Source organism: Lepus europaeus, chromosome 9, assembly GCF_033115175.1.
Source record: "Lepus europaeus isolate LE1 chromosome 9, mLepTim1.pri, whole genome shotgun sequence".
In the NCBI taxonomy this organism is placed as follows: Eukaryota; Metazoa; Chordata; class Mammalia; order Lagomorpha; family Leporidae; genus Lepus; species Lepus europaeus.
In genome coordinates this window covers 20863258-20889291 of record NC_084835.1, presented here as the reverse complement: position 1 = coordinate 20889291, position 26034 = coordinate 20863258, and the positions used below count along the sequence as shown (strand labels likewise).

At 52.0% G+C, this 26034-nt stretch overlaps 1 protein-coding gene across 1 annotated transcript; it reads left to right on the top strand.

Annotated features, from left to right (window-relative positions):
• The first annotated feature begins 20 nt into the window (after window positions 1-20).
• On the top strand, window positions 21-25987 carry EXOSC7 (exosome component 7). The gene is made up of 8 exons (XM_062200687.1): window positions 21-109; window positions 5783-5884; window positions 6163-6257; window positions 14793-14955; window positions 18574-18644; window positions 23259-23382; window positions 24362-24517; window positions 25755-25987. The coding sequence occupies exons 1-8, from the start codon at window positions 53-55 to the stop codon at window positions 25857-25859; spliced, it is 873 nt and encodes a 290-aa protein (XP_062056671.1). The 5' UTR covers window positions 21-52; the 3' UTR covers window positions 25860-25987.
• Window positions 25988-26034: the final 47 nt, after the last annotated feature.

The following is a 26034-nucleotide window of genomic DNA, read 5'->3' as shown; positions in this document are numbered from 1 at the left end:
TCGGCGGGGGCGTCGCGGGTAGATGACGTGACCGCGCGGCCGGCTCTGCAGCATGGCGTCCGTGGCGCTGAGCGAGGCGGAGAAGGTGTACATCGTGCATGGTGTCCAGGTAGCAACAGCATCGGCGGCGGCGTGGCTCCCGGGTTCCCCCAGATGCTGCGGGTCCGGATTGACCGCGATTGAACCCCGCTGTGGGTGTTTTTCGGGCTGGGAGGCCAGCATCCCCTTAGGAGTTGTTAGCGCCCTTGCTGCTTCCCGAGCGACTGAGATCTGCACCTTGGGCCGAAGAGAGGACAGGCCCCGATCGGCGCACCGATCCTCCGGGCCGCCCCCGGACGCGGCCTTGGCGCGTTTGGCTGGGCTGAGCCTCGGCTGCGCGGGGAATGAGAGCTGAGTGGGCTCGTGGCCTGCTTCCCCGCCCTCGCGGTTGGGAATGCCCGCGAGCCGTTAGCGCTCTGCAGGTGTGCATCTTGCCCGTGGAGGCGGAGGCGTGTTTCTGGAAGTCGGCTCAGCGGCCTGCCGGTGGCGAGCGAAGCCCCCTAGGCAGCGCTCACCGCAGATGGTGTGGTCTTCAGCCCCTGGTTTTGTCGGTAAAGAGCCTCCCCGTGTCTCTGGCCCCACTAAGTAACCCACATGGCAACACGCCTCCCCTCCCAGAGAGCCCAGCCCGGCGGAGTTGTGGGCGCAGCCTCTCCCCCGTGTCTTCACGCACTATCTGCAGCGGCAGGGCCCGTGATGCAGCCGTCCAGTGAAGGAGGCCAGCTATCATTAAAGCTCCACGATGGGACAGCTTTTTAAAAAAATATATAGATATTTATTTATTTATTTATTTATTTATTTGAGAGGCAGAGAGAGAGGTCTTTCATCCGCTGGTTCACACCCCAGATGGCCGCAATGGCCAGAGCTGCACTGATCCAGAGCCAGGAGCTTCCTCCTGGTCTCCCACGCGGGTACAGGGACCCAAGGACCTAGGCCATCTTCCACTGCTTTCTCAGACCATAGCAGGGAACCCGATCGGAAGTGGAGCATCTGGGACTCAAACCGGCGCCCAGATGGGATGCCGGCACTGTAGGCAGCGGCTTTACCTGGTAGGCCACAGCACCGGCTCCTAGAGAGCTTTTTTAAAAAATTGTGTCCTGCTATTTTCTGTGCCCCTTATAGACAAACATCAATATTTGGTCGGCAGGTTGCATATTAAACGTGGATAATGTAAGTCGGACGTCACAGTTCCGTGAGGTCTTTAAACTTAAGGATCAGGAATACAAAAGATAGTCCTTGGGGAGGCATTAAGGATGATGTTTTGTCTCTAAAAACTTTGGTTTTCTCTCTTGCCACAGCCATGAACTATTGATTCTGTCTTGTAGCCAATTTTCTCTTACATTCCATTTCTGAAAGTGGCACCAGGGCCCAGAGAACAGGCAAGCCAGATGTGCCTGCTTTGCCACTTGGCAAAGTTGGAGATGGTGCCCCCACACCCTTAGCACCTGAGGCAGCCAGCTCTGCTCCCAGCTGCCTGAGGTCCCGAGGTCTCCAGATCCTTCCGAGGATTTGGGAGTCGGAATGAGCAGATTTCTCTGCGCAGCTTCGCCCTTCACAAGAATTGATTCCACCTGAATAACAGCTTGCTCTCCGTGGTAAAATAAGGACACATTCACCTGGGGACAGAATGGGATGATGAGAGACGAGATGTTAGGCACCTGGCGTGTGGTCAGGTGCGCGTAGGAGGCTTTCTGAGCTGACAGCTTTTGAGAAGAACCTTCTAGAAGATAGCAGGCTGTGCGGAGTGGCAGTAAAGAGCCCTGTCCAGAGTGCAGATGCCACTTACTGGCTACGTGGCCTAGGGCCCCTCATCTGGCATCTGCTGGCCTGTTTCCTTCCCCTTTGTAAATGGGGTGAAGAGTACCACCTTACAGGGTTAATACAGTGCAGTCACTGTGTGGTGGTCCTGGCACTTTGATCTGGCGTATGGTGACTGCCCAGTGAGTAGTAGCTGCTGTTATTGATGGGAAGTCGCTATAGCCATTTCCATTTAAAGATCTGTAGAATTGGAGAATCACCTTGGAGACTCGCTCACTCCATGTCATCTTTGACAAGTGAGGAAGCTAGTCCAGACGGCGAAGGGGTGGGTTCCAGGTCAAGCATCCGGTTGGAGGCAAGACCAGGCCTGGCAGCCATGACGAGTGCTCCTAGTGGTTGCTCACACTCGTACCATCCCTGCAACCCACAAAGGATTCCTCGGAAATTATATTTCCCGGCTGGACTTTCACTCTCCCAGCTGGGCACATCTAGGGAATGGGGCATATGGTGGGAAGAGTGGGGTGTCAGCGATAGACCTAGAAAGCCTTCCGGGCCTGTGGGGGGGCTGTGGAGATACCTGGTTGTGTCGTCCTGGTTACGGGAGCCCTTGATGGACTCTGCCCAAAGGCCTGCTCGCCTGTCACCTTTGAGCATCCATCTGCGTGCTTCTGCTTCCACCTGCCTGACGCTGTTGGCTCGAGGGGCAAGAGCTGAAGCCCCTGCGACGGAGGTGGTGGTTGCTGGCATTTAGGGGGGCCTCCAGCAATATTTTGCTTTTCTTTTTATAATTTCTCAAAAGTCAGTTTCCATGTGCAGGTAGCCAGGCAGATTTTAAGATAAATTTCTGACAGTCGCATACTTTAGAACAGCAGGTTTTGGATTTTTTTGGGGTCTTGGGGGGTATTTTTGAAAGATTGATTTTTTTTTTTTTAAAGATTTATTTATTTGCAAGACAGTTACAGAGAGGTAGAGATAGAGAGGGGTCTTCCATCTGCTGGTTCACTCCCCAGATGGCTGCAATGGCTGGAGCTGGGCCAATCTGAAGCCAGGAGCCAGGAGCGTCTTCCGGGTCTCCCACGTGGGTACAGGGCCCCAAGGACTTGGGCCATCTTCTACTGCTTTCCCAGGCCATAGCAGAGAGCTAGATTGGAAGAGAAACAGCCAGGACTAGAACCAGTGCCCATATGGGATGCCGGTGCTTCAGGCCAGGGCTTTAACCCTCTGCACCACAGCACCAGCCCCAAGATTTATTATTTTCAAAGTCATAATTAGAGGGAGAGTTAGAGAGGGAGATGTTACACCCACTGGTTCACTCCCCCAGAAGCCACTATGCCCAGGCCTGGTCAGGCCAAAGCCCAGAACCAGGAGCTTTATCCAGGTCTCCCACGTGGGTGGCAGGAACCCAGACACTTAGGCCATATTCCATTGTCTTCACAGGTGCATTAGCAGGGAGCTGGATCAGAAGTGGAGCAGCTGGGGCTAGAATCAGTGCCCTATGGGATGCTGGTGTTGCAGGTGGTGGCTTTACCTGCTATGTCACAATGCTGGCCTTGGGCAGGTGGGGAGGTTTTTTGTTTGTTTGTTATGTTTTAGCAGTGCATCAGCTCCTTTGAATAACTTATAAACTAATGATTCTTTTTCTGAAAAAAAGAAAAAAGCTTTCAAAATATTTATGAAGACATGAGGATCTCCATCAGGTGATGTGAAGCAATTTCCTACATGTGAAGTAAATCTTAAATAAGTGTGAAAGAGGGTGAGTAGTGTGCCAGTCTTCACAGAAGAAAAAGAGGGGAGGGGTGCTGTGGCATAGCAGGTAAAGCTGCCGCCTTTAACACCAGTGTCCCATATAGGTTCCAGTTCATGTCCTGTCTGCTCCACTTCCGGTCTGGCTCCCTGCCAATGGCCTGGGAAATCTGTGGGAGACCTGCAAGAAGCTTCTAGCTCTAGCCTGGCCCAGCCCTGACTGCTGTGCCCATCTGGGAAGTAAACCAGCAGATGGAAGATCTCTCTGTCTCTCTGTAACTCTTTCAAATAAATAATACTTCAAAAAATTTTAAAAGACACATAAAAAAATATTTATGCATTTGTTCAATTGTGCAGCAGAAATACAAGAAACAAAGCAGAAATGGACCAGCCTGGTAACCTACCTGGGGTGGGTAGGAAGGAGGTGGAAAAGAAGAGGGGCATGGGCCAGCGCCATGGCTCAACAGGCTAATCCTCCACCTTGCGGCGCCGGCATACCGGGTTCTAGTCCCGGTTGGGGCGCCGGATTCTATCCCGGTTGCCCCTCTTCCAGGCCAGCTCTCTGCTATGGCCCGGGAAGGCAGTGGAGGATGGCCCAAGTCCTTGGGCCCTGCACCCGCATGGGAGACCAGGCGAAGCACCTGGCTCCTGGCTTCGGATCAGCGCGATGTGCCGGCCACAGGGGCCATTCCCCTCTCTCTCTCTCTCTCTCTCTCTCTCTCTCTCTGCCTGTCAAAAAAAAAAAGAAGAGGGGCATGGAACTAGCATATTGCAATTATTGTCAATTAAAAATGAAATAAAACTAAACAAAAATAGCATAGGACAGATAAGGAGAGTCACATTGCTCTGAGTATACCTTTTCTGTAGCTTTGACTCAAAACCATAGTGATTACTCCACATAGCCAAAAGGTAATTCAAGGTAACCAGGATGTGGGCAACCCAAACTAGAATACAAAGTTACAGATGAGGGTGTTACAAATGAATGCTGTAACCACATTGGATTCAGGGCATGAGGAAGAAAAGAACATAAGTTACTGGGAAATAGTTTGATTAGGTACAGTAAGGCTATAGGTGATAAGAACTCTATACAGATACTGTTAGTAAATTTGTTCCTTGCATAGGCATGGGTTAGCAATTCTGAAACTATATGTCTGAAGCTTCAGCCAATAGTAAATATGTTGTTGATGTGAGCCAACTTTCTCCCTAAGAAAGAAGTTACAGATCAGAAAAGCTAAGTTGGGATGAATGGATGTGTACATAGATACAGAACTGAGTGTAGATGTGTGTGTCTGAGTTAGTATCCATACATGTATTTTCTAGCTGTCTGCTGAAGTCTAGCAGCATTGATACCCCAGTATCTGATTTTTAATAAAGGGAACCAAGGCTCCTTGAGGAAAGGGCTAATCCACAGGATCGTGGCAAGGAAAATATAAGAGGTTGGAACATCTTGCGTTGTCAGTGAATAACGTGCTCGAAAGATAAAGTGGAGTTGTGTTGAAAGGGCCAAGAACGCACCCCAAGGAGTTCCCGTGGCCAAATCTGGAATGCTTTGAGCAACAAAATAAATGATACTGGATTATAGTATTGGATGATGGCCACAGCATAAAATATGTATGTTATACAAACACTGCAGCTGAAGAGGCCAGCAAATGGCCAGAAGGAACAAGTAGCACATAGACCACCTTGAAGGTCATCTTCGACGGGAGTCAGCTAGCTTTTCCCACAGAAGGCTCCATGATAAAGCTTCAGGGCCCTGCAGGTCATACAGGTGGCACACAGCTGATGGGAGAGAGCTGACACAGTGGGCGTGGCCTGTGGTCCTGTTGGAGAAGAGTAAGAGTGGACCTTGTTAGGTTCAGGGGAGGAGGGCTGCAGAGGAGACGGTGCTACCCTGTATTCCCACAACACGACGCAGTGTGATTTTCAGCATTGCAGATTTGGAGAGAGGTGGCTTCCATTCCTCCTGTTTGGGTTTTGTTGACTTTTGGGTCCGTATTCTGGTGGTGGTTCGTACTGTGAATTGCAGTGTCAGACACACCAGCTGAAGGACCTGGGGTGAGACTCTTAGTGCCCCACATCTCCATTCCCTTATGGTAATAGCTCGGAGGACGGAATTCTGGATGTCCCACTGAGAGGAAGGGAGAAGCGCTGCATATTTCTCGAGCGGAAAGACAGCAGCGATGGGTCAAGGAGTCCGGTCATTTTGGGGTCACAGCTTTAGCACTGTGGTGGTTGCTCTCAGGAAGACCTCCGCGTGGATGGCCGTGGCTGTGAGGACTACCGATGTGTCGAAGTGGAAACCGATGTGGTGTCCAACACCAGTGGGTCTGCCAGGGTCAAGCTGGTGAGTACTGGGGCCATAGTTCGTGCCCAGGTGGAAACATGGATAGGCCCCAGGGAGCCAGTGCAGAGGAGCCCTTGTGGCTTTTGGAATGCAGCTTGCTCCTGGGGACATCCAAGGTCCAAGCCCAGCTCAGGGAGGGGGGTCCATTCAGAAAGACCCTTCCCCTCCTCGGAAGTCGCCTGCCAAGTCCTTCAAGGCTCCATGTCCGGAAGAGGAGAGTGGTGGTGGGTGCCTGGCTGCCTGCCTCCAGTGAGGACCCTACTTGTTTGTGTCTGCAGGGTCACACAGACATCTTGGTGGGAGTGAAAGCGGAAATGGGGACGCCGAAGCTGGAGAAGCCAGATGAAGGCTACGTGGAGTTCTTTGTTGACTGGTCAGTACTACTGCAATGCTTTCAAGGGCAATGATTTAACAGGTACAGATTGAGAATGTGAACCCCTGGTTTCCTGTTGCGCATGCTCTTGGTTTGCATTCAGTTGTCGTTCGGCCATCTGGCAGGCATTCACTCGCCTCGTCTTACGTGCCGGGTTCTCAGAGCCTTGCCCTTGTTTTAATCATCTGGTGACTCCAACTTCCCACCCGTGCAGACCCTGGGAAGTTGTGGTGATGGCTCAAGTAATGAGGTTCCTTCCACCCACATGGGAGACCTGGATTGCATTCCTGGCTCCCAGCTTCACCCTTGGCCTACCCCAGGCTATTGTAGGCATTTGAAGAATCAGCTAGCTAATGGGATAGTGTGCTTCTCTCTTTCTCTCTGCCTCTTCAATAAATCTTTTTAAAAGTTATTTCTCTCCCTCTTGTTATCTCCCCCTCTAGGGGTTGGGAGTGTTTTTGGATTGCTGGCCTGGTCCCATCTTCTGTCTATAACCATGTTTCTAGAAGCAGGTGGTTGTAAAAGCAGGCCTTCCTGAAGCAGGTAAGCTCCTGCTCCATGTGGGTGTATGGTGTTGATGCTCCACTGGGCGTCCCCAGGACCACTTCCGTGTTTGGAGACTGGCTGCCAGGACTTAGCACATAGTTGCACTCCTGGCTACAATTTATGATAGCAATGAAAATAGGAGCAGTCTTCAGAATGTGCGTGGAAAATACATATTATGACACACTGCATGGATTTTAGAATTTTTAAAAAAGATTTGTTTATTTGAAAGAGTTACGGAGAGGGAGAGGCAGAGATCTATCTATTGGTTCACTCTCTAAGTGATTGCAACAGCAGGGGTTGGGCCAGGCCAAAGCCAGGAGCCTGGAACTCCATCCAGGTGTCCCTTGTGGGTGGTGGGGGCCCAAGCATTTTGCCCATCTTGCACTGCTTTCTTAAGAGCATTAGTAGGGAGCTGGATAGGAAGTGGAGCAGCAGAGTCTTGAATCAGCACTCACATGGGCTGCCAGTGTTACAGGTGGCAGCTTAACCCACTGTGCCACAGTGTCAGCCCCTCAGAATCTTTTAATATCATTTTTCTATAGCCTTTTCGAAGAACCCTTGTACAACAGCTACTTGTGACATTTGTGCCTAGGAAACCCCGTTAGACTGAGCACCCAAGGTTTTTGCTGGGTGCTGGTCACATAGACACCTTCTGCTTAATGCAACCCAAGATTCCTGATCCTGGGAGAGCAGGTGTTTAGCATGACCCGCACTGCATGGTCTAGGACAGCGGACTGCTCCATCAGTTTGCTGTTGACTGGGAACACTCTGAGAGCCAAGTTCCCAGATGCCAGCCAAGGGCCAGCCCACAAACAGGCTCTTCTCAATTTCCCCTTGCCACCGTGTCTGTGCTTTGCACCAGTTACTACCCCATGTTCGTGTGGTGAGTTACACAGAAGGTGGTCCTCACAGCACTCCTGCTGTCATCTCTCTCGAGATGACAAATGGAGTTCAGAGAGTAAGAGACTTCCCTAGTATCACATAGCTAAAAATGCCGGCTCAGGTCTGTCCATTCGCATGCGGCCTGCAGAGGCCAGCTCTCAGGGACATTGCACTGGACGTCAAGAGCTATCCACGGTCACCTTTCTGCTCAGTTATCCTTCCAGCCCGTTGCTACCATGTCAACTGGCTTCTGGTTCTTCCCAGCTGTTCTTACAGTCTGAACTGCAGATGGTCCATTCTCGAGGTTCCTGTGGATGCTCTTGGAGGAAGCAGACTGCCTCTCCTGGCTGTGATCTGCCCGATTGAGAGCAGTAAATGGTTCCGAGGAGCAGACAGCATGGGTGAGGAACTGTGGTGTGCTTTCCTTTTCCTCCCCCTTGTTGTCTTTCCCCCATTTGTCTTAGGCAGACCAAAGACAGCTCCATCACACCAGGAGGGCTCTGCCCTCAGGCTTGGTACTGGGATACATTTCATTGTGACTGGCTGAACACGCCTCCTGCTGAGCCTGCTATTGTCATGTCCCTTTCTTATCCCAGCTGGAGAGGGAGGCTGACTCCAGCTTGAGCCTCTGAGCTGCCCTCCCCCTTAACTGGTTTCTGGAAGAAGCCTCACTTCGTTGGCGAGAGTGCCTGCCTGCTGGACTCTTGTCCTCCACTGTAAGTCTCAGAAGGACCCCAACAGGCCGGGAGTTCCAGTTCCCAGGTGGTTTTCCTGAATCCGTCTTTCCAGGTGGCACACAGTGGCTCCTGTAAGTGCTCAGCTCTGCGGTCAGAGCGGCAGGTAGACAGTGGAGATGGGCCAGATTACCAGGCACGGATGGCTGCACCCGCATTAGAATGTCACTTGAGTCAAGAGTGACTCTTTTTTTCATAAACCAGAAAGGCTTTTATTGTGGCCCAGTGACTATGCTATAGGACTATGGGGTGCCATTTACATTACCATGTGCTTATTAATAAATTCACAATATTAATAAGCATCGTGGGTTCTTGCTGAATACTGGCACAAATGAGTGGGGCAGCATGGTAAGTTTTTAAGTTTTTTATTCAGTGGGAGAAATGTGTAGAATAGTGAGGGAAATCTGGATTCACAACAAGTACCAGGAGCCAGCCATGTGGAGGAGCGTGTAGGTCAGGAAGCATGGGCCGGGTGGCCTGAAGGGCAGCAAACGCCCACAGTGGCCAAAGAGGCAAAGGCTCAAAAAGGGCTGGGCCCTTTGGCAGGTGGGCACACAGATGGGGCCAGGTAGGGGCATGACGTCACGCAGGGGGCGTGCTGAAGGCATGGTCTTTTAGCTCACAAACCTAATCAATTTTGCCCTGTATGCCTGCCTACAACATTCCCCCCTCAGAGACTCCATTCCCTTAATCCTAAGGGATGTTGAAGGCCATAGAATCATATCTTCTATAGCCTCTTCCTGCTTATGAGGGGCATGTGCAGGCCCTTGCTGTCCTGGGTCTGGAAGTCTCTGCCTATCTCATCTAACAAATTTATTTTGTGAGCTGGAGCAGTCTCGGTCACCACTAATGTCTGTGTCCCCTGCATGGTTGTCATTACTCTCCGAAGTCATGTTCTGAAACATAAGTTTGTTAATTAGCATAAGCAAAACGAACAAAACCAGTTGTAAGTGGAGTGCCCCTTAAGATGAAAAGATGGTATCTTGGCCGGCACCGTGGCTCAATAGGCTAATCCTCCACCTTGTGGTGCCGGCACACCAGGTTCTAGTCCCGGTCGGGGCGCCGGATTCTGTCCCGGTTGCCCCTCTTCCAGGCCAGCTCTCTGCTGTGGCCCGGGAAGGCAGTGGAGGATGGCCCAAGTGCTTGGGCCCTGCATCCGCATGGGAGACCAGGAGAAGCACCTGGCTCCTGGCTTTGGATCAGCGCGATGCGCCGGCCGCGGTGGCCATTGGAGGGTGAACCAACGGCAAAAAGGAAGACCTTTGTCTCTCTCTCTCACTATCCACTCTGCCTGTCAAAAAAGAAAAAAAAAAAAAAAAAGGTAGCTTACAGACTCCCAGATAGTGGGTGGAGATGGGCTCCCCTTATGTCGATTATAAACGCATTTAGCTTGAGCATAGAGAACTATAATGAGACCCATTAGGAGTTTTATTATCAATAACAGTTCCCAGAATCAAAAGAGGCAGGTACAGCATGTCTGTCTTAAGATGCAGCAGTCTTGATGCTAGAAAGCAAATGCTTTGCTTATCCTTTTTGCTTTTGAAGAGATACTTAAGACCTCTGATTGGCTTACGGGAATAATCAGGCGTGTCTTTGGAGTTCACCTGTGAAGACTTAAGAGGCTGCAGTTTCATCCTATTTCACTGAGCTAGCCGTGCTCAGTAGCACCTGCGCAGGGTCCTTCCATGTAAGCTGCAGCTGGCCTGAAGAGGATCTTTCTAGAGTGGCTTCTTGGCACCTGTGGATGTGCCCCACCCCCACCTGCACTTGGCACCTGGCGCCCCAGGCACTCACTCATCCATGGCTGAGGCTTCGTTGCTGCCCTGTGGGAGGGAAGTAATTGATGGTGGTGAGGGGAGCTTGGTTTAAGTCGTTATCAGCAGCCTCCCGGTTTTAATTATTTACATCCCCAGTGAGAGAGAGGTCTCTGAACACTAATTGCTTTTCTGCTAGCTCACCTTAGTTTGACCCACTTGGAATGACAGTATCAGGAGACAAGGTAGCCACCACTCCCCACCCCCCAGAATTTACCCTGTTCCCTGGGAATGATAGAAACTCTGGGTGGAGACCTCACAGCCCTTTGGAAAGGGTCCCTGGGTGTCCTGCTGCCAAGCCCTGCTCCGGGCAGCACTTTCACGAAGCTGAGGGCAAAACCTTGTCTCCCAACTCCTCTCTCATGTCTTTGGTTTGCTAGTTGTAGCCTGAGAATAAGCCATTAAATTTAAATGAGAACTCTGAAGCCTTAGGAAAACAAGGTTTCCCTCTGAAACCCAGAAGGAAAGAATTCCATGACTCTGGGCTACCACCAGGTGGCAGACCACCAAATACTCTAATCATGGTGATGGTGCGGTCAGGACTGTGGAATCTGGCTTGGAGGAGGAGTTGAGAACGGGCTTCATTCATAGTTGTTGCAGTGTGCCCGGTACTGGGTGCTTCCCCTTGGGATCTTAACTGGTTTCTATACAATCACTTGTCTTTTTCACTAACACTGAACCAGACTCTCTTTGGAACCCCACGTTGGTGGGTGTGACCACCATACCTCCATTCCTGACCTGCATAGCGCTGCCTGAAGAGCCTGGGCTGAGGGCAAAGCAGAGAGGCGACCTGTAGGAGCCATTTGAGGCTGTTGTGTTCAAAGTCTCCCAAACTCGGGGAATAATTTTCCCAGAAACTTCTGGTAGGAGCTCCCAATGCAGAGCTCAGAATGTGCTGCTCTTCTCATGGTCGTCAGAGTAGGTACAGAAATGAGCAGGTGAACACAGTGCAGTGGGGCTGGCGGCTGCTGGCCTGCCCTGAGTGCCTGCTAACCCACTTGTCCTGTTGAGGGCCTGGCCGGACCTGCCTTAGTTTTCCGTGGGTCTGCAAGCTAGCTTGATTGCAAGGGAAACTACAGCGGGCCTTGAGCCTGGGGTCCCATTCCCGCTTGTCATGGTCTTGATCTCAACCCGTCTCAGTTGAAGCAGAGATGTGCCACGGAGGAGGAGCAGGGTGGAGGTGATGAGGCAGGAGGAGTGGAGAAGGTGGAGGGGTGGGTGTTTGCAGGCTTTCTTAGTTTGTCCACCTCAGCTCTGGAAGAGGGTCAGGGCTGTGCTTACGAAGGGTCTGGGTTGATTCTGGTCACTGTAAGTGTAGAAAGCATTTGGTTTTATGCCAAACACCCCACAAGTGTGCCCTCCCCTACTGAGAAGAGCTGTGATGCGCATGAGCGGGGGGCTGGGATTACCAGTCTATATTTCCTACCCCACATATACAACGCCCTCCCTGCTTTGTATATGACAGAGAAGCTTCCTCCTTAAGGCTCTCTGGCTCTGCGTTCTTGGGCTCATTTGTGATCCCAAGACCAGAGAACTTAGGGCAAAAGATAAACCCAAGGGAAAGTTAACCTGATGTCAGACGACAAGCCAAGTGAGTGGCATTACACATTGAGTAGGAGTACAGGCACACCTGGCAGGTAAGGGCCAAGGTCAGCTCTCCAGGCACTGCACTGTGACCTTGGACAAATTCCACCAGCTCTCTGTGACTCAGCTTCCTATCTCCCAGATGGGGTTGGTACCTCTTAGGGTTGCTGTGAGACTGAAGTGAGTTCATACATCCAAGTACTGGGAGTGCTGTCTAACACAGAGCAGACAATGGTGTTGTTCGAGTTTCCCTCCCTGTAAGATGAGCGAGTAGAACCATCTGGGGTCTCATGGTGTCATCCCGCAGATCAGATCCCCACCGGGAGGATTTTCGTTTTAAGGAAATTGAACAACCTGTAGACAGGGCTAGGAAGTTTGCCACCGTCTCCAGCGCTCCCCCCAGTGACTGTGGCCCTTTGCTGCGGTGTGTATAGTCACCGGATGAGGTCTCTGAGGCCCTCTCTCCACCCACATTGCTGTCCAGCTTTCACAGACAGGGTCCTCGTGCTGTGAGGCAGAACCCTCATTTCTCTGTCCCATTCCCTCTCCATCCGTCAGCTGTGTACCCCATCCCCACGGAGAACATGGGCCTCCTGCTGCCCAGCCTCCTCCCTACAGTACCCCAAACCAGAGCACTGCCTGTGCGCTCTTGAGTCTGAACCCTGCTCTCCGCCTGCTTGCTCCATGGCCTTAAAAAAGTAACCACCACAAAGTGGTGTTCAAACCAGTAAAATTTCCGCTTTAGATTAGCCCAGGGGCGGGTGTTTGGCTTAGCAGTTTAGACACCCTTGGGACTCCCACATCTCATATCCCAAGTCTTATATCAGAAAGCTCAAGTGCCTGCTTTCATGTCCTGGCTGTGCTCCCATTTCCAGCTTCTGACCAGTATACACCCTGCGGGGCAGCAGGTGACCAACGGCTCAAGTGGTTGGGTCGCTGTTACCCATGAGTTGAATTCCTAGCCCCCAGCTTTGGGAGTGAACCAGCAGATGGGGAGACCCCTCTGTTTCTCCCTCCACTGCCTTCCCAGGACATAGCAGAGAGCTGGGCCCCTGCCATTCTTAAAAATATATATATATACGTAGGGGCTGGCATTGTGGCATAGTGGGTAAGGCTGCCACCTGCGGTGCTGGCATCCCATGTGGGTGCCAGTTTGAGTCCTGGCTGCCCCAGTTTCCATCCAGCTCTCTGCTGTGGCCTGGGAGGGCAGTGGAGGATGACCGAAGTCCACAGGCCCCTGCACCCACGTGGGAGACTGGAAGAAGCTCCTGGCTCCTATCTTCAGATTGGCATAGCTCTGGCTGTTGCGGCCATTTGGGAAGTGAACCAGTGGATGGAAGATCTCTGTCTACCTCTCTATAACTCTGCCTTTCAAATAATAAAATGAATCTTAAAATATATATGTAGTATATTTTATATATATATACATATATATATATATATATATATATATATATGCCCAGTGTCAGAAAACCAGCAGGGTATGGTTTTGTAGGTAGACAGGGACATAGACCTGGGAAGTTGTGTATACCAACCCCTGGGGATGAGTTCAGGCATTATTAATCCCCAGGACGTTAGTCACCCTGGGGAGGATGTGCCTGCCGCATTCAGGAGAAGGTAAACGTCTTGGACTGGATTTGGCTGTGTTTTTTAAACATTTAAAACGTGGAAGTTAGTATTGATTCCTTAGCGTTTACATTAGAAGCAGGCTGTGTTTTGTCGGCTGTGTGAAATGAAAGCTTCGTCGCTGGTGTGTTGATGATTTCACCGAGATGAGCTGCTCTTCACGGCCCGGTGCCCGAGTCTGGCAGAGGGAGTTCCTAGTGAGGGAATGGTGAGGTTGCCGTGGCAGTAATGAACTTCCTCTTGGGACTTTAAATTAGGCTCCTGCTGGCTGATGGTGTGAGTCTTACCCAGTAGGAATTTTTTTATTTTTGTTTTTTAGCATTGTGCAAATGGGGTGGACACAGTCTTGAACCTTCACACAGGTTCTATTTTCCTGGAATCCCCCTACCTCTCTTTGGCTGACCTTCAGATCTGAGGTCTCCTCCAGCCCTCACTGTTTGCTCCCATCTTGTAACCCCGCTTCGTGCAGTGGGACTGCCGGCTTTGGGATCTGCACCGCCCAGGTCGCCCCTGGCCAGCACAGGGCTGGGTCCTCTCTGGGTGGAGGAGCTGGCGAGCTGCAGAATGTGCTTGTGTAGTCCACGCGGGAGCAGCTGGTGCTCATCTCTCCAGCCTCCTCTGTTGACCGGAAAATGGTTTCTGTGGTGTTTCCTAACTCACAGAAAGCTTGTCTCAAAAATGCCCGGTGCAGCACTGGAGAGGGCGCCCTGAGTGCTCTGTCCCATGTTGGGGTAGCTGAGCACAAGTATCAGGAGGCCCCAAATAGCAAATCAGAGGTTTCCGCCTAATGTTTAATCAGCCAGTAGTCTTCTTCTTGGTTCCATTCATTTTTCCTTCTTTCTAGTTTAATGATCTAAAGTTCGTGCTGTAACTCTAACATACTCTGTGTCTCCTAAAGCTCCCCAGAAAGGCTACTGCACTTATGTTGTGGGTTTTGTGTTGAGAGTAGGCCTTGGAAACAGATGAGGTATCTGTCGGGTAGCCCCTGTGTGAGCCCAGAGTGTCTGATTGCTTAGGCCTCCAGCGTCCTGGGCCTGTCACAGAGGAGTATTTACTGTGCTCTGAAGATGAGAGTTAATTATTACCAGCCAAGGTTCACATTACCATCGCTCTCCTGTTTCTCTTTGGCCAAACAGGGCTTCTGTTAGAAGTCATGGCAAGTCCCAGCGCATACCTGACAACCCAGGCACAGCGCTGGCCGGTTCATTGTGCATGTCTGGAGGCCAGCAGGGTGGCCGGTGCCATGCGTTCTTCATCAGCATTCCACCAGGAAAGGCGCACACAGCCGGCTGCAGCTGCCTCTTTGTTTGCAAAGGCTCACCCTGCTTTTCTTGTGCCATTCTGTGTAGTTCAGCCAATGCTACGCCAGAGTTTGAAGGTCGAGGAGGTGATGACCTTGGCATCGAGATCGCCAATACCCTCACCCGGATATTTAACAAAGGCAGCCTGGACCTGAAGTCCCTGTGCATTAGCCCTCGGGAGCACTGTTGGGTTCTCTACGTGGATGTGCTGGTGAGTATCACTGGACGTGCCGGCCACACTCTCCCTGGTGTTGATGGAGGTGGGTGGGCTCCTCTCCGCCCTCAGCTTTTCCCCTGTTCAGGCGGAAGCTTCCAACCTCCAGGATGAGATTAGATAAGGAGATCCGCTCTCCTAATCTTGTAACTGCAGCACATATTTAAGTAACATGTGTAGTACCATTCTATAATAAAATTATACTCCTATCAGAACCTCTAAAATTATCCACAGGAGTTGGGAGGGGAAAAAAAAGCAAGAAGTGCTCTCTGGCTGGTTCCAGAGTTGTTGGGCAGAACTCAGGCGTGGTGGCATGCTTTGTACAGAATGAGGACGAGCCCTTACATGCATTTTCATTTAAACCTTGGGCACTTTTTGGACACAGCTGTAGTCCTCATTCATCAGTGAGGAAACTAAGAGTCAGTGACCAGCCCAGGAGGTCTCAGCTTGTGAACAGTGCGGGCTGTTGGGTCTGCGGGCCAGTGCCATGTGATGCCTCCTCCCCAGAAGACACCGCTCAGCTCACCTGCTCCGAGCCCCTTGTTTCCCAGCGAGGCCCGGCAGCCCCAGCCCTCTGTGCTACTGCAGGGTCTTTTGTCTCCGCCCCCTGTACTCTGCTTCCAGGACACTCCTACCCGGTTCTGGCACTTGACAGTGACTTCTGTCTAACACGGAGCGGTAATGAGTTTTGGCTTTGTTGGGTAATGTAGCCGCTGGTCGCTTGTTTCTGGCCAGGTTCTTGTTGGGGCTGTTTCATTCCTTTTCACTAAATTTTATGAACCTAGAGGTTAGCAACTACATCTTCCACCTCAGAATGAGGACACAAAGCTCAGCCATGGACCTTTATTGAATGTGTAGATGAAAGAGCTGTTGTGGGCTGATAGAGAACTTCATGAAGAGAGAGTGCTTGGCTGTGTCGCAGTGTTGGCCGTCCATGAGACTCAGCCTTCTGGGTTGTTTTTTTTTTTTTTTTTTTTTTGGGCAGGCAGAGTGGACAGTGAGAGAGAGACAGAGAGAAAGGTCTTCCTTTTGCCGTTGGTTCACCCTCCAATGGCCGCCGCGGTAGGCGCGCTGCGGCCTGCGTACCGTGCTGATCCGATGGCAGGAGCCAGGTGCTTCTCCTGGTCTCCCATGGGGTGCAGGGCCCAAGCACTTGGGCCATCCTCCATTGCACTCCCTGGCCACAGCAGAGAGCTGGCCTGGAAGAGGGGCAACCGGGACAGAATCTGGTGCCCCGACTGGGACTAGAACCCGGTGTGCCGGCACCGCAAGGCGGAGGATTAGCCTAGTGAGCCGCGGCGCCGGCTAGCCTTCTGGGTATTTTAAGTGACCTGGGTAATGAGTGGAGCTTGGTCAGAAGATAGCGCTGGTGACCGTTGTCCAGTGGGTTAGGACGCCTGACTACTGACACTCCTGGGTGCAGTGAAACTAGGGATCCATTCGCTTTTTCTCATCTCTGATAGATGGGCTGCACCTATCCTGGATTGTGAGTCCTTCCAAGTAGGTAGCAGGGTCCAAGTATTTCGGGCATTCTCTGCTGTTTTCCCAGGCGTATTAGCAGGGAGCTGGATCAGGAGTGGAGCAACTGGGAGCCCAGGTGGGAAGCAGAGATTGGCACTGGGCACAAGTGCAGTTCATGAGGAGACATTCCGGATGTCACCTGGAATGTCTGAGGTGAGTTTGAAAGGCTCGCACAAGGGGCCGGCGCTGTGGGACAGCAGGTTAAAGCCCCAGCCTACAGCACCAGCATCCTATATGGGCATCGGTTCAAGTCCGATTGCTCCACTTCCGATTCAGTTCTCTACTATGGCCTGGGAAGGCAGTAGAAGATGGCCCAAGTGCTGAGGCCCCTGTACCCGCATTGGAGACCCGGAAGAAGTTCCTGGCTCCTGGCTCCTGGCTCCTGGCTTTGGAGCAGCACAGCTCTGGTGGTTGCAGCCATTTGGGGAGTGAATAAGCAGATGGAAGACCTGTTTCTCTCTCTCTGGCTCTGCCTCTCTTCTGTAATTCTTTTTTTTTTTTTTTTTTTTTTGACAGGCAGAGTGGATAGTGAGAGAGAGAGACAGAGAGAAAGGTCTTCCTTTTTGCCATGGGTTCACCCTCCAATGGCTGCTGCGGCCGGTGCATCTCGCTGATCCGAAGGCAGGAGCCAGGTGCTTCTCCTGGTCTCCCATGCAGGTGCAGGGCCCAAGGACTTGGGCCATCCTCCAGCTGCCTTCCAGGGCCATAGCACAGAGCTGGCCTGGAAGAGGGGCAACCGGGATAGAATCCGGCGCCCCGACCAGGACTAGAACCTGGTGTGCCGGCGCTGCAGGTGGAGGATTAGCCTGTTAAGCCGCGGCGCCCGCCTGTAATTCTGTCTTTAAAATAAATAAAATACATCTTTAAAGAAAAAAAAAGGCAGCCAGCGCCGCGGCTCAATAGGCTAATCCTCTGCCTGCGGCACTGGCACACCGGTTCTAGTCCCGGTCGGGGTGCCGGATTCTGTTCTGGATGCATCTCTTCCAGTCCAGCTCTCTGCTGTGGCCTGGGAGTGCAGTGGAGGATGGCCCAAGTGCTTGGGCCCCGCACCCACATGGGAGACCAGGAGAAGCACCTGGCTCCTGGCTTCGGATCAGCATGGCACGCCGGCCGCAGCGGCCATTGGAGGGTGAACCAACGGCAAAGGAAGACCTTTCTCTCTGTCTCTCTCTCACTGTCCACTCTGCCTGTCAAAAAAAAAAAAAAAAAGGCTTCCCCAAATAAGCCCGGCCTCTTCCCTTAACTGTAGTCTGTGGGACTCTGGGGAGAAGGGAGTGTGCAAAACCACAAAGGGCCCCACCTTTAGGAATTCACAGTCCAGATGAAGAGGAAGCAGGCTCAACAAAACACAGAAATGCTTGCGTGCCTTTCTGCCTTAGGACTTGGAGCTGCTCAGTTGGCCTTATTCCATGAGGGCTGGCCACAGCTTCTCTAGGGGAGGACTGAAGGACCTCCTTCCTCCTAGGTACGTGTCTAGCCTTCCTGGCCGGGTACGGCTGCCTAGGTGCAGCCAGCACTTTTGTTCATGGGCAGAAGCCTGTGGGAGAGACCTTAGTCTTTACTGTAATTAATGTAGAACCTGCAGCATTCCATTTTGAACAGAGGTATTCCTCGATGATCACATACAAGATGTTTAGCTAGTAAACGTGAACTTGATAGCAGCGGTAGCATAAGTGGCTGCTATTTCCAACTAGTGTAGAGACCGCTTAGAGGTCCGCATCACAAGAGTGACACTTGTGATGCAACTGGGAGCTACTTGGGGCAAAAGAAAGGCAATCTGTCCTGCATCAGTGCAGGCCCCACTGACCACAGTGCCCCTGAGAGGAGCGGCAAGCCTGCCGCAGCCCTGGGTGGTTCCACAGCACGGGCCAGCAGAGACCTTGTATGCGTGGCCCACGTAAGCACAGCCCACGGCCAGGCCACACTTGAAATGAGGTGAGCGAACATGTCACTGTACACGTGTCAGTGCACCGCAGCCACATGTTCTCGTCTTCACTGGGTAGACACACATCCAGAGTCCTCCATCCAGGCTAACGCTGAAACTAACGAGTGATGCCCATTTCTTCTTCCCTCCTCAATCCCTGTCTCCTTTAGCTGTTGGAATGCGGTGGAAATTTGTTTGATGCCATTTCCATAGCTGTAAAGGCTGCTCTCTTCAATACAAGGTAAGTCTTCCTGGAAACTGCCCAGGGCCTGCAGACAACCTGGATGGACACTTAGGATGCAAAACACTGAAGACGTTGCTCCTGTGGCTCAGTGAAGGTGACAGGGCTTTTTGGTCTTAAAAGTGGCGCTGTCTCACGTTAAGCTGCAGAAAAGAGGGATTTCCTAAATTAAAGCAAATATATGCAGATACTTGTGCACTTCTTGTTATTTTCATGAGCAAACACGTACCACGTAGAAAAGTATCAGAACTACCAAAAAGCAAAAAAGACACCCACTACAGGGCAACTGTTCCAAAATGCAGTTACTGGGTGAACTCCATGGGGAAGGGCCGGGCGCCTGCAGCGCAGTGCCTGGCACGGGCTGTGGGCCCACATGGTTCTTGGTTGTACGCTTGGGTGTTTTAAAAGCAGGGTAGCAGCCTGCCGTTGGGATGAAGATACGAGCAGGCTGTGTTGGGGCGGCTGTGGTTTAGCTTCCAGACAGGCTGTAGAAGGGGCAAGGTGCTGAGCTGCGCCGGAGGGCCTTTGCTGAAGCTGACATTTCTTCTGTTGGATTAGGAAGTCTTCCCCCTCCTCTGCACCAGGCACTTTGCAGCCTTTCACAGGAAATATGTGGGTGGGGCACTTCATTCCGTGAGGGCTTAGAGTAAGGTAACCAGAGATCCTGGTCATTTAAACATGAAGATTAGAAACACTCAGGGATACAGCTTAAGGAAATGAGTGAGCAGACACTTATCCCAGGATGTCCACCAGAGCTTCTGTGTGATGCTGAGAAATTGGAAACAGCCCCAGCGGCCCAACACTGGGGTGCAGAGCACACAGCACTGGCTGTGCAGAACCCCTCGCTGACTGCGACCCTGTCCTCCTGTTCTCTGTTCATTTGACTTGCGGCAGTTCTTATATTTCACTTAAAATTTCAGAATTCTTAGATTTCATATATTATTTATATTGAGAGATGTATATAGTTGTCCCGAAATAGTCATTGTAATTATTTTTTTAAATGCTCATCTGATGGTCAGTTCAACATTTATACTGTAGCTTTTCTGTGGTGAATTTAGACTATGTGTATAGTATTTGTTTTTTGTTTTTTTGTTTTTTTTTAAGATTTATGTGAAAGTCAGATATGCAGAGAACGGAGAGACAAATCTTCTATCCGCTGGCCCAAATGGCTGGAATGGCTGGAGCCGGGTTGGTCTGAAGCCAGGAGCCAGGAGCTTCTTCTGGGTTGCCTTTGTGGGTGTGGGGGCCCAAGGACTAGGGCCATCCTCTGCTGCTTTCCCAGGCACATTAGCAGGGAGCTGGAGCGGAAGGGGAGCAGCTGGGCCTTGCACAGGTGCCGACGGGGATGCCTGCGCCCCAGGCAGCAGCTTTACCCACTACACCACGGCGCCCGCCTCTGCTTGTGTAATTTACAACAAAAGCGGCTAAGTTTAAGTCAGAAATTGCAGGTTGCAATATTTGCTGAGAAAACTGGAATCCGCGTGCCCTTCGCTGTGCCACTAGATCCCTTGCTGTGACCGTTTGAGGTGTGGGCCTGGCCTCGTGGCCACAGTGGGAGCCTGTGTGTCAGCTCCCAGCAGCAGCTGCAGCCTGTCTCGGGCCCTGCGGGAGGAGGAGAGGAAATTGCGGCTGATGTTCCTCAGGCCTCAGGAATGACTGCCCGTCTGCCAGCTGGTTGCCATGGGCGCCAGGGTGGAGTGAGAGATTGGGAGCCAGACGAGCTGTTTGCCTGTGGGGGAGGTGTTGGGCAAACTGTGCGTCAGGATGGTAAAACCCAGCTGCTCAGGTTGGCAGGACACCGTCACTGGCACAGCCAGAAATCTCATTCCCACCGCAGGAGCAGCCCTGCAGGCAGTGGGGAGTGGGGACTCTGGGGCCCTGATTCCCCTAAATGAGGAGAGACCTCTACATAGGCAGGGTCTGTTAGAAGGGGTGCGCCCATCTGAGCGCATTCTTAACCCTTCTGCCCCACCATGCCATGGCCAAAGCATTAGGAATCAAGTGTACATTCTACACACATGTATGTGTCCCCGCATACCAACCAAAAGCAGGCCACCTGACTTGCTCAAATAGGATAGCACTTACTACTTCTGCCAAGGGGCTCCTTCTGTGGGGGCTCCAGCCAGGGCAGACCCTAGCAGGACTCCCTGGCCCTCATGGACGTCTTCTTCCTGCAGCCCTTCTGCTCTGGGTGCTGCCTGGGTAGGGTCTGCCAGGGGGCTTTTGTTGGAGGCACTGGAAAAGCACCACCACTCTGTGCAGTAGCCGGGTGGACCTCCTCTTCCTCCCTGGCTCCTCCACCACAGGCTGGAGGAATTGACCACATGCCCTGGCCTCCTCGCAGTCCTCGCTGTCATTGATGGCTGCTATTCTAAAACCGCAGATGAGTTTTGGGTTTGATACCAATGGAATCACGCAGTATGGTCTTCTTTGGTGTCGGCCTAGTTCACTGAGCATTGTGTTTGGATCTCTCTACGTTGTTGGCTGTGGCCATAGCTCCCTTTTTGCGGTGTAATGTTCTGTTGTGTGACCGTGCCAGAGTTCTTCCATCCTACAGCCGATGGACATCCAGGCGGCTCCTCGTTTTGGCTGTTACAAATCGTGCTGGACATGAACATTTCTGTACATGTCTTTTAGAGGACGTATCTGTCCATTTCTGTTGGGGGGGAGTAAAATGTCTAGTTTATAGCATCTGGTTGTGTTTAGTTCTGATAGATAAAGGAAAACAGTTTCCGAGTGCTCTTACCAGTTGATATTCCCTCCAGCAGCGGGTGAGTTCTGAGTTGCTCCCCATCTTTGCCAATCCTTGGACCTTTGGCTGGTTTGTTTTTTTATTTATTTATTTTTTATTTTTTTAATTTTTTTTGACAGGCAGAGTGGACAGTGAGAGAGAGACAGAGAGAAAGGTCTTCCTTTTGCCGTTGGTTCACCCTCCAATGGCCGCCGCGGTAGGCGCGCTGCGGCCGGCGCACCGCGCTGATGGCAGGAGCCAGGTGCTTCTCCTGGTCTCCCATGGGGTGCAGGGCCCAAGGACTTGGGCCATCCTCCACTGCACTCCCTGGCCACAGCAGAGAGCTGGCCTGGAAGAGGGGCAACCGGGACAGAATTGGTGCCCCGACCGGTACTAGAACCCGGTGTGCCAGCGCCGCAAGGCGGAGGATTAGCCTAGTGAGCCGCGGTGCCGGCCTGGCTGGTTTGTTTTTAATAGTAGCCGTTCTGGTGAGTGTGTCTTGGTGTTACTCTGTAGCTTTTATTTGCATTTCCCTGATATGTGTTTAAGTGGAATGCCCGTTTCATGTGTTCTTGGCTAGCCTCTTAGGAAGTCCCGGTTAAGTCTTTGCCTAATTTTTGTTGGGTTGCTTTTTATTATGTGTAATATTATTATATTGTTATATTTTATGTTATGTTTTATGTAATATACCAGATAACATATTTGTAAATATTTTCTTCACTCTGGATTATCCTTTTTTTTTTTTTTTAAAGATTTCTTTATCTTTTTGAAAGGCAGAGTTACAGAGAGGCAGAGGCAGAGGCAGAGAGAGAGGTCTTCCATCCGTTAGTTCACTCCCTAGATAGCCGCAACGGCCAGAGCTGCACTGATCAGAAGCCAGGAGCCAGGAGCTTCTTCTGGGTCACCCATGTGGGTGCAGGGGCCCAAGGACTTGGGCCATCCTCTACGACTTTCCCAGGCAGGTCATAGCAGAGAATTGGATCAGAAGTGGAACAGCTGGGACTCAAACCCTCACCCATATGGGATACTGGCACTGCAGACGCGGGCTTTACCTGCTATGCCACAGTGCCAGCCCCTGTCCTTTTAATTTTTAAATGATGTCTCTGACAAACAGAAATTCATAACCTTAATATAATTGAGTCTAGAGTAGAAAGTAGTAAACACCTTCTGGATCCTTCCTAAAGTCTTTGTCTACTCCAAGATCATGAAGAAGTTCTGAGCTTTTCACCTGTGAGTCTTGCTGTTTTATTTTCACCTTTACATCCAAAGTCTATTTGGTATGGATTTTTGTGTATAGTGTGAAATGGGAACTGAGATTTATTTTCCACTGTATGACTATCTTACTGTCCCAGTATAATTTTCTGAAGGGGCCGACGCCGCGGCTCACTAGGCTGATCCGCCTGTGGCACCGGCACCCCGGGTTCTAGTCCCTGTTGGGGCGCCGGATTCTGTCCTGGTTGCTCCTCTTCCAGTGCAGCTCTCTGCTGTGGCCCAGGAAGGCAGTGGAGGATGGCCCAGGTCCTTGGGCCCTGCACCCACATGGGAGACCAGAAGGAAGCACCTGGCTCCTGGCTTTGGATCAGCACAGTGCCAGCCGTGGCGACCATTTGGGGGGCGAACCAACGGAAGGAAGACCTTTCTCTCTGTCTCTCTCTCACTGTAACTCTGCCTGTCAAAAAAATAATAATAAATAATTTTCTGCAGGAATCCTTTTCCTCCCTACACTGTTGCCTCTGCTTTTGACAGGAATGAGTTCGATAAAATATAGGTGTAACATAACTATCTCTTGTCAGACACAGGGATTTCAACTCCTATTCTAGATCCCAAGTAAAGGAAGTTATTTTTCCTCCTCCCAGTAAATAAGAATCTGCTTCTCCCTCCAGGATACCAAGAGTTCACGTCCTAGAGGATGAAGAGGGGTCGAAAGAAATTGAGCTGTCTGATGACCCCTATGACTGTATCCAGCTAAGCGTGGAGAATGTTCCGTGCATCGTCACCCTGTGCAAGGTGTGAGTTTTGTTTTAAGCGCATGTGGGTCTCCTCCAGCCCTGACCTGTCGAATAGGCTGAGAAGTTACCGTGTCAGAAACCATACAGGAGTAGCTTTAGCCCAAATCCAGTGATTCGGTTATATTAGAAACCGCTGGCAGGAGTAGCTGTTTCTTCTCTCTGTAGTCAGAAGGTAGGATGGAGTCCTGGGAGCATGGGTGGCTTCGCAGTAACAGCAGCCGGGTTTGTTAATGCCTTTCGCTCTCTGCACTTCAGAGACGCTCCCTACACACGTATTTCCTTCAATTTCCTCAACACTGTGGGGTCTTTGGTGGTTGAGCAGTGACAGAGTAGCCAACATTGACCCCTCTGTGGTAGGACATGGGGGTCTTGTGGCAGGTGTGGTTCTCCGAGAGCAGAGTGAGCACAGCTGGCCTTTGGCTGAGGCTGCTGTGTGACGGGGGCTGCCCCAGGCTATGCCAGGAGGCTTATGTTACCTGGGACTGGCGGGTTTTAAATGGGACTCAAAAAGCCAGGGGCTGCATGACTCGGGTTTAATTCCATTACAATCACTTCATGAACCCGGGTTTGGTGAAACCTTTGGACGGACCAGTGTTGGGACCAAAGCCACTTGCACTTGACTCCTTCTTGAGCTTTTCCTTCAGCGTGGACCCTCTTGGTGCACCTCTGCCACCCATGAAACACACACATGGCCTCATATGCGATTTCTTCCCCGTGTCCTGTGTTAGAGGGCCCGGTGGCCTCTGGCCCCTCCACACCCTGTATTTCCACTTCATGGTTTTGTTAATAACACAGTAGCGGCTGTAAAACTGTTGAACACTTCTTCAAATGCGTCCCATGTGAGCCCTGTCTGAAACAAGCCTGAATGGGCAGTGCGAGTCCCGCTCCCGGTGTAGCTCTCCCCACCCCCAGGTCGTTGTGGCGGGGCCCTGGCGTGTGCATTGCCCTCACGGTGCTGCGCTGCCCGCACGTTGCAGATCGGCTACCGGCACGTGGTGGATGCCACTCTGCAGGAGGAGGCCTGCTCCTTGGCCAGCCTGCTGGTGTCCGTGACCAACAAGGGAGTCGTGACATGCATGCGGAAAGTGGGCAAGGGCAGCCTGGACCCCGAGAGCATCTTCGAGATGATGGAGGTAAGGCGGGGGCTGGGGCTGGGGGCTGGCACCTGGCTGCGAGTGCTTTCTGCTTCGTGCTCCCTTGGCCATATCAGGCTCAGAGCTTAGAGGGCAGCTGGTATGGTGTGGGCTGGGTGTCTGCTGACCTAGGCAAGCGGGTCCAAGTGTGGGCTCTGCCCTGGGAGGGGATGCACCTGCCATTCGCCATTGCTTGTCCTCAGCAAGTCTCTTCCCCTCTGATCCCAGGGTCTTCTGTTGCTACATGAGAGTATGGGCTTTGGTACGTAGAGGCACTCACAACTCCAGAATTTCGAGCTGTTGTGCTTTGCGGAGGGAATTGAATTCCCGGCCCGCTGTTTCCTGTCCCTTGGAGGAAGTTAGTAAAAGTGGAACCAGGGGCTGGAAGGTGGCTGCCTCCTCAATTCTTCACAGGGCTCAAAGTGTTTGGAGACAGGCAGGAGGCCAGTCCAGGGTTGGGGGTGGGCTATGCCCTGGGGACCCCCCTGGCCCCGGGCAGCACCATCAGGGGCCCTCTCCAGTTGCTGTCATCCACTTGCTCCAGTGTTCCTAAGTGAATGGTGAGCCTAGAGCAGGGGAGAATGCGAGTCTCTTAGAGGAGTTTTCCGTATGTGGAATGTGCTGTGGTGTAGGGGCGGCATCCCCCACCCCCACCCCCGCCACTGCCTTTAGCGTCTCTCTGCACGGCAGTAGCACCGGAAGACCCCATCCAGATGATTTTTTTAAGGTATTTATTTATTTGAGAGGTGGCGTTACTGACAGAGAGAGGGAGAGACAGAGGGGAAGGTCTTCCATGCGCTGGTTCACTCCCCAAATGGCCGCAACAGCCGGTTTTTGACGCTGGGTGCGCTTGAGCCCCTCTGCTCAGAGGCTGGGGCGAGGGGGGTTAGAAACCAGTTGCTAAGATGTCCTCGCCTGCTCCTGCTCCTGTGGACCGGGGCATCTGCACGGTGTCCCTGTGCCTTCCCACAGCAGCACGGTGTGGCTGGGCTGAGTGCCAAGCGTGCGCCTGTGGCCCAGGAGGCTTGGCTTCAGGGCTTGCTGTCTCGGTTGGGTTTTTTTGGTTTTGCTTTTTTTCCAATAGGGAGGTTTTCCCAAGACACAGCTATTATGTTGTTGGGGTTTCTGGTTGGTTTTAATTAAATGAGAATCCTCTAAGGCAGACGGGATGGGTATAGCACAGGCGAGCCCTGGTACTACTGGGCCTCACTCGTGGGTGTATGCTGTCTCCCTGCAGACCGGCGAGCGCGTGGGCAAGGCGCTGCACAGCTCCCTGCAGAGCCTTCTACACAAGGAGGAGAGCCTGGGGCCCAAGAGGCAGAAAGTCGGGTTCCTGGGATGACTGGCACGCCTCCGCCTCCACTGCGAGGTCGGTCTGCCCGTTTCCTCCTGCACTGTGGTCTGTATCTATGTTTGTTACGTGTCACGCATGCCAGGCAACATTTGCACTTGTAAAATTAAAGTCTCTTTTCTGATGCGGCCTGCTGTGGCTCGAGTTCTTCAGCTGTAAGCCAGGA

Excerpts from the sequence above, each read along its gene's own strand:
- EXOSC7 (XM_062200687.1), top strand. The coding sequence starts at position 53 with ATGGCGTCCGTGGCGCTGAGCGAGGCGGAGAAGGTGTACATCGTGCAT. Across the intron at positions 6,258-14,792 it reads GTGGAGTTCTTTGTTGACTG|TTCAGCCAATGCTACGCCAG; the intron begins GTCAGTACTACT and ends CATTCTGTGTAG. Across the intron at positions 18,645-23,258 it reads GCTGCTCTCTTCAATACAAG|GATACCAAGAGTTCACGTCC; the intron begins GTAAGTCTTCCT and ends TTCTCCCTCCAG.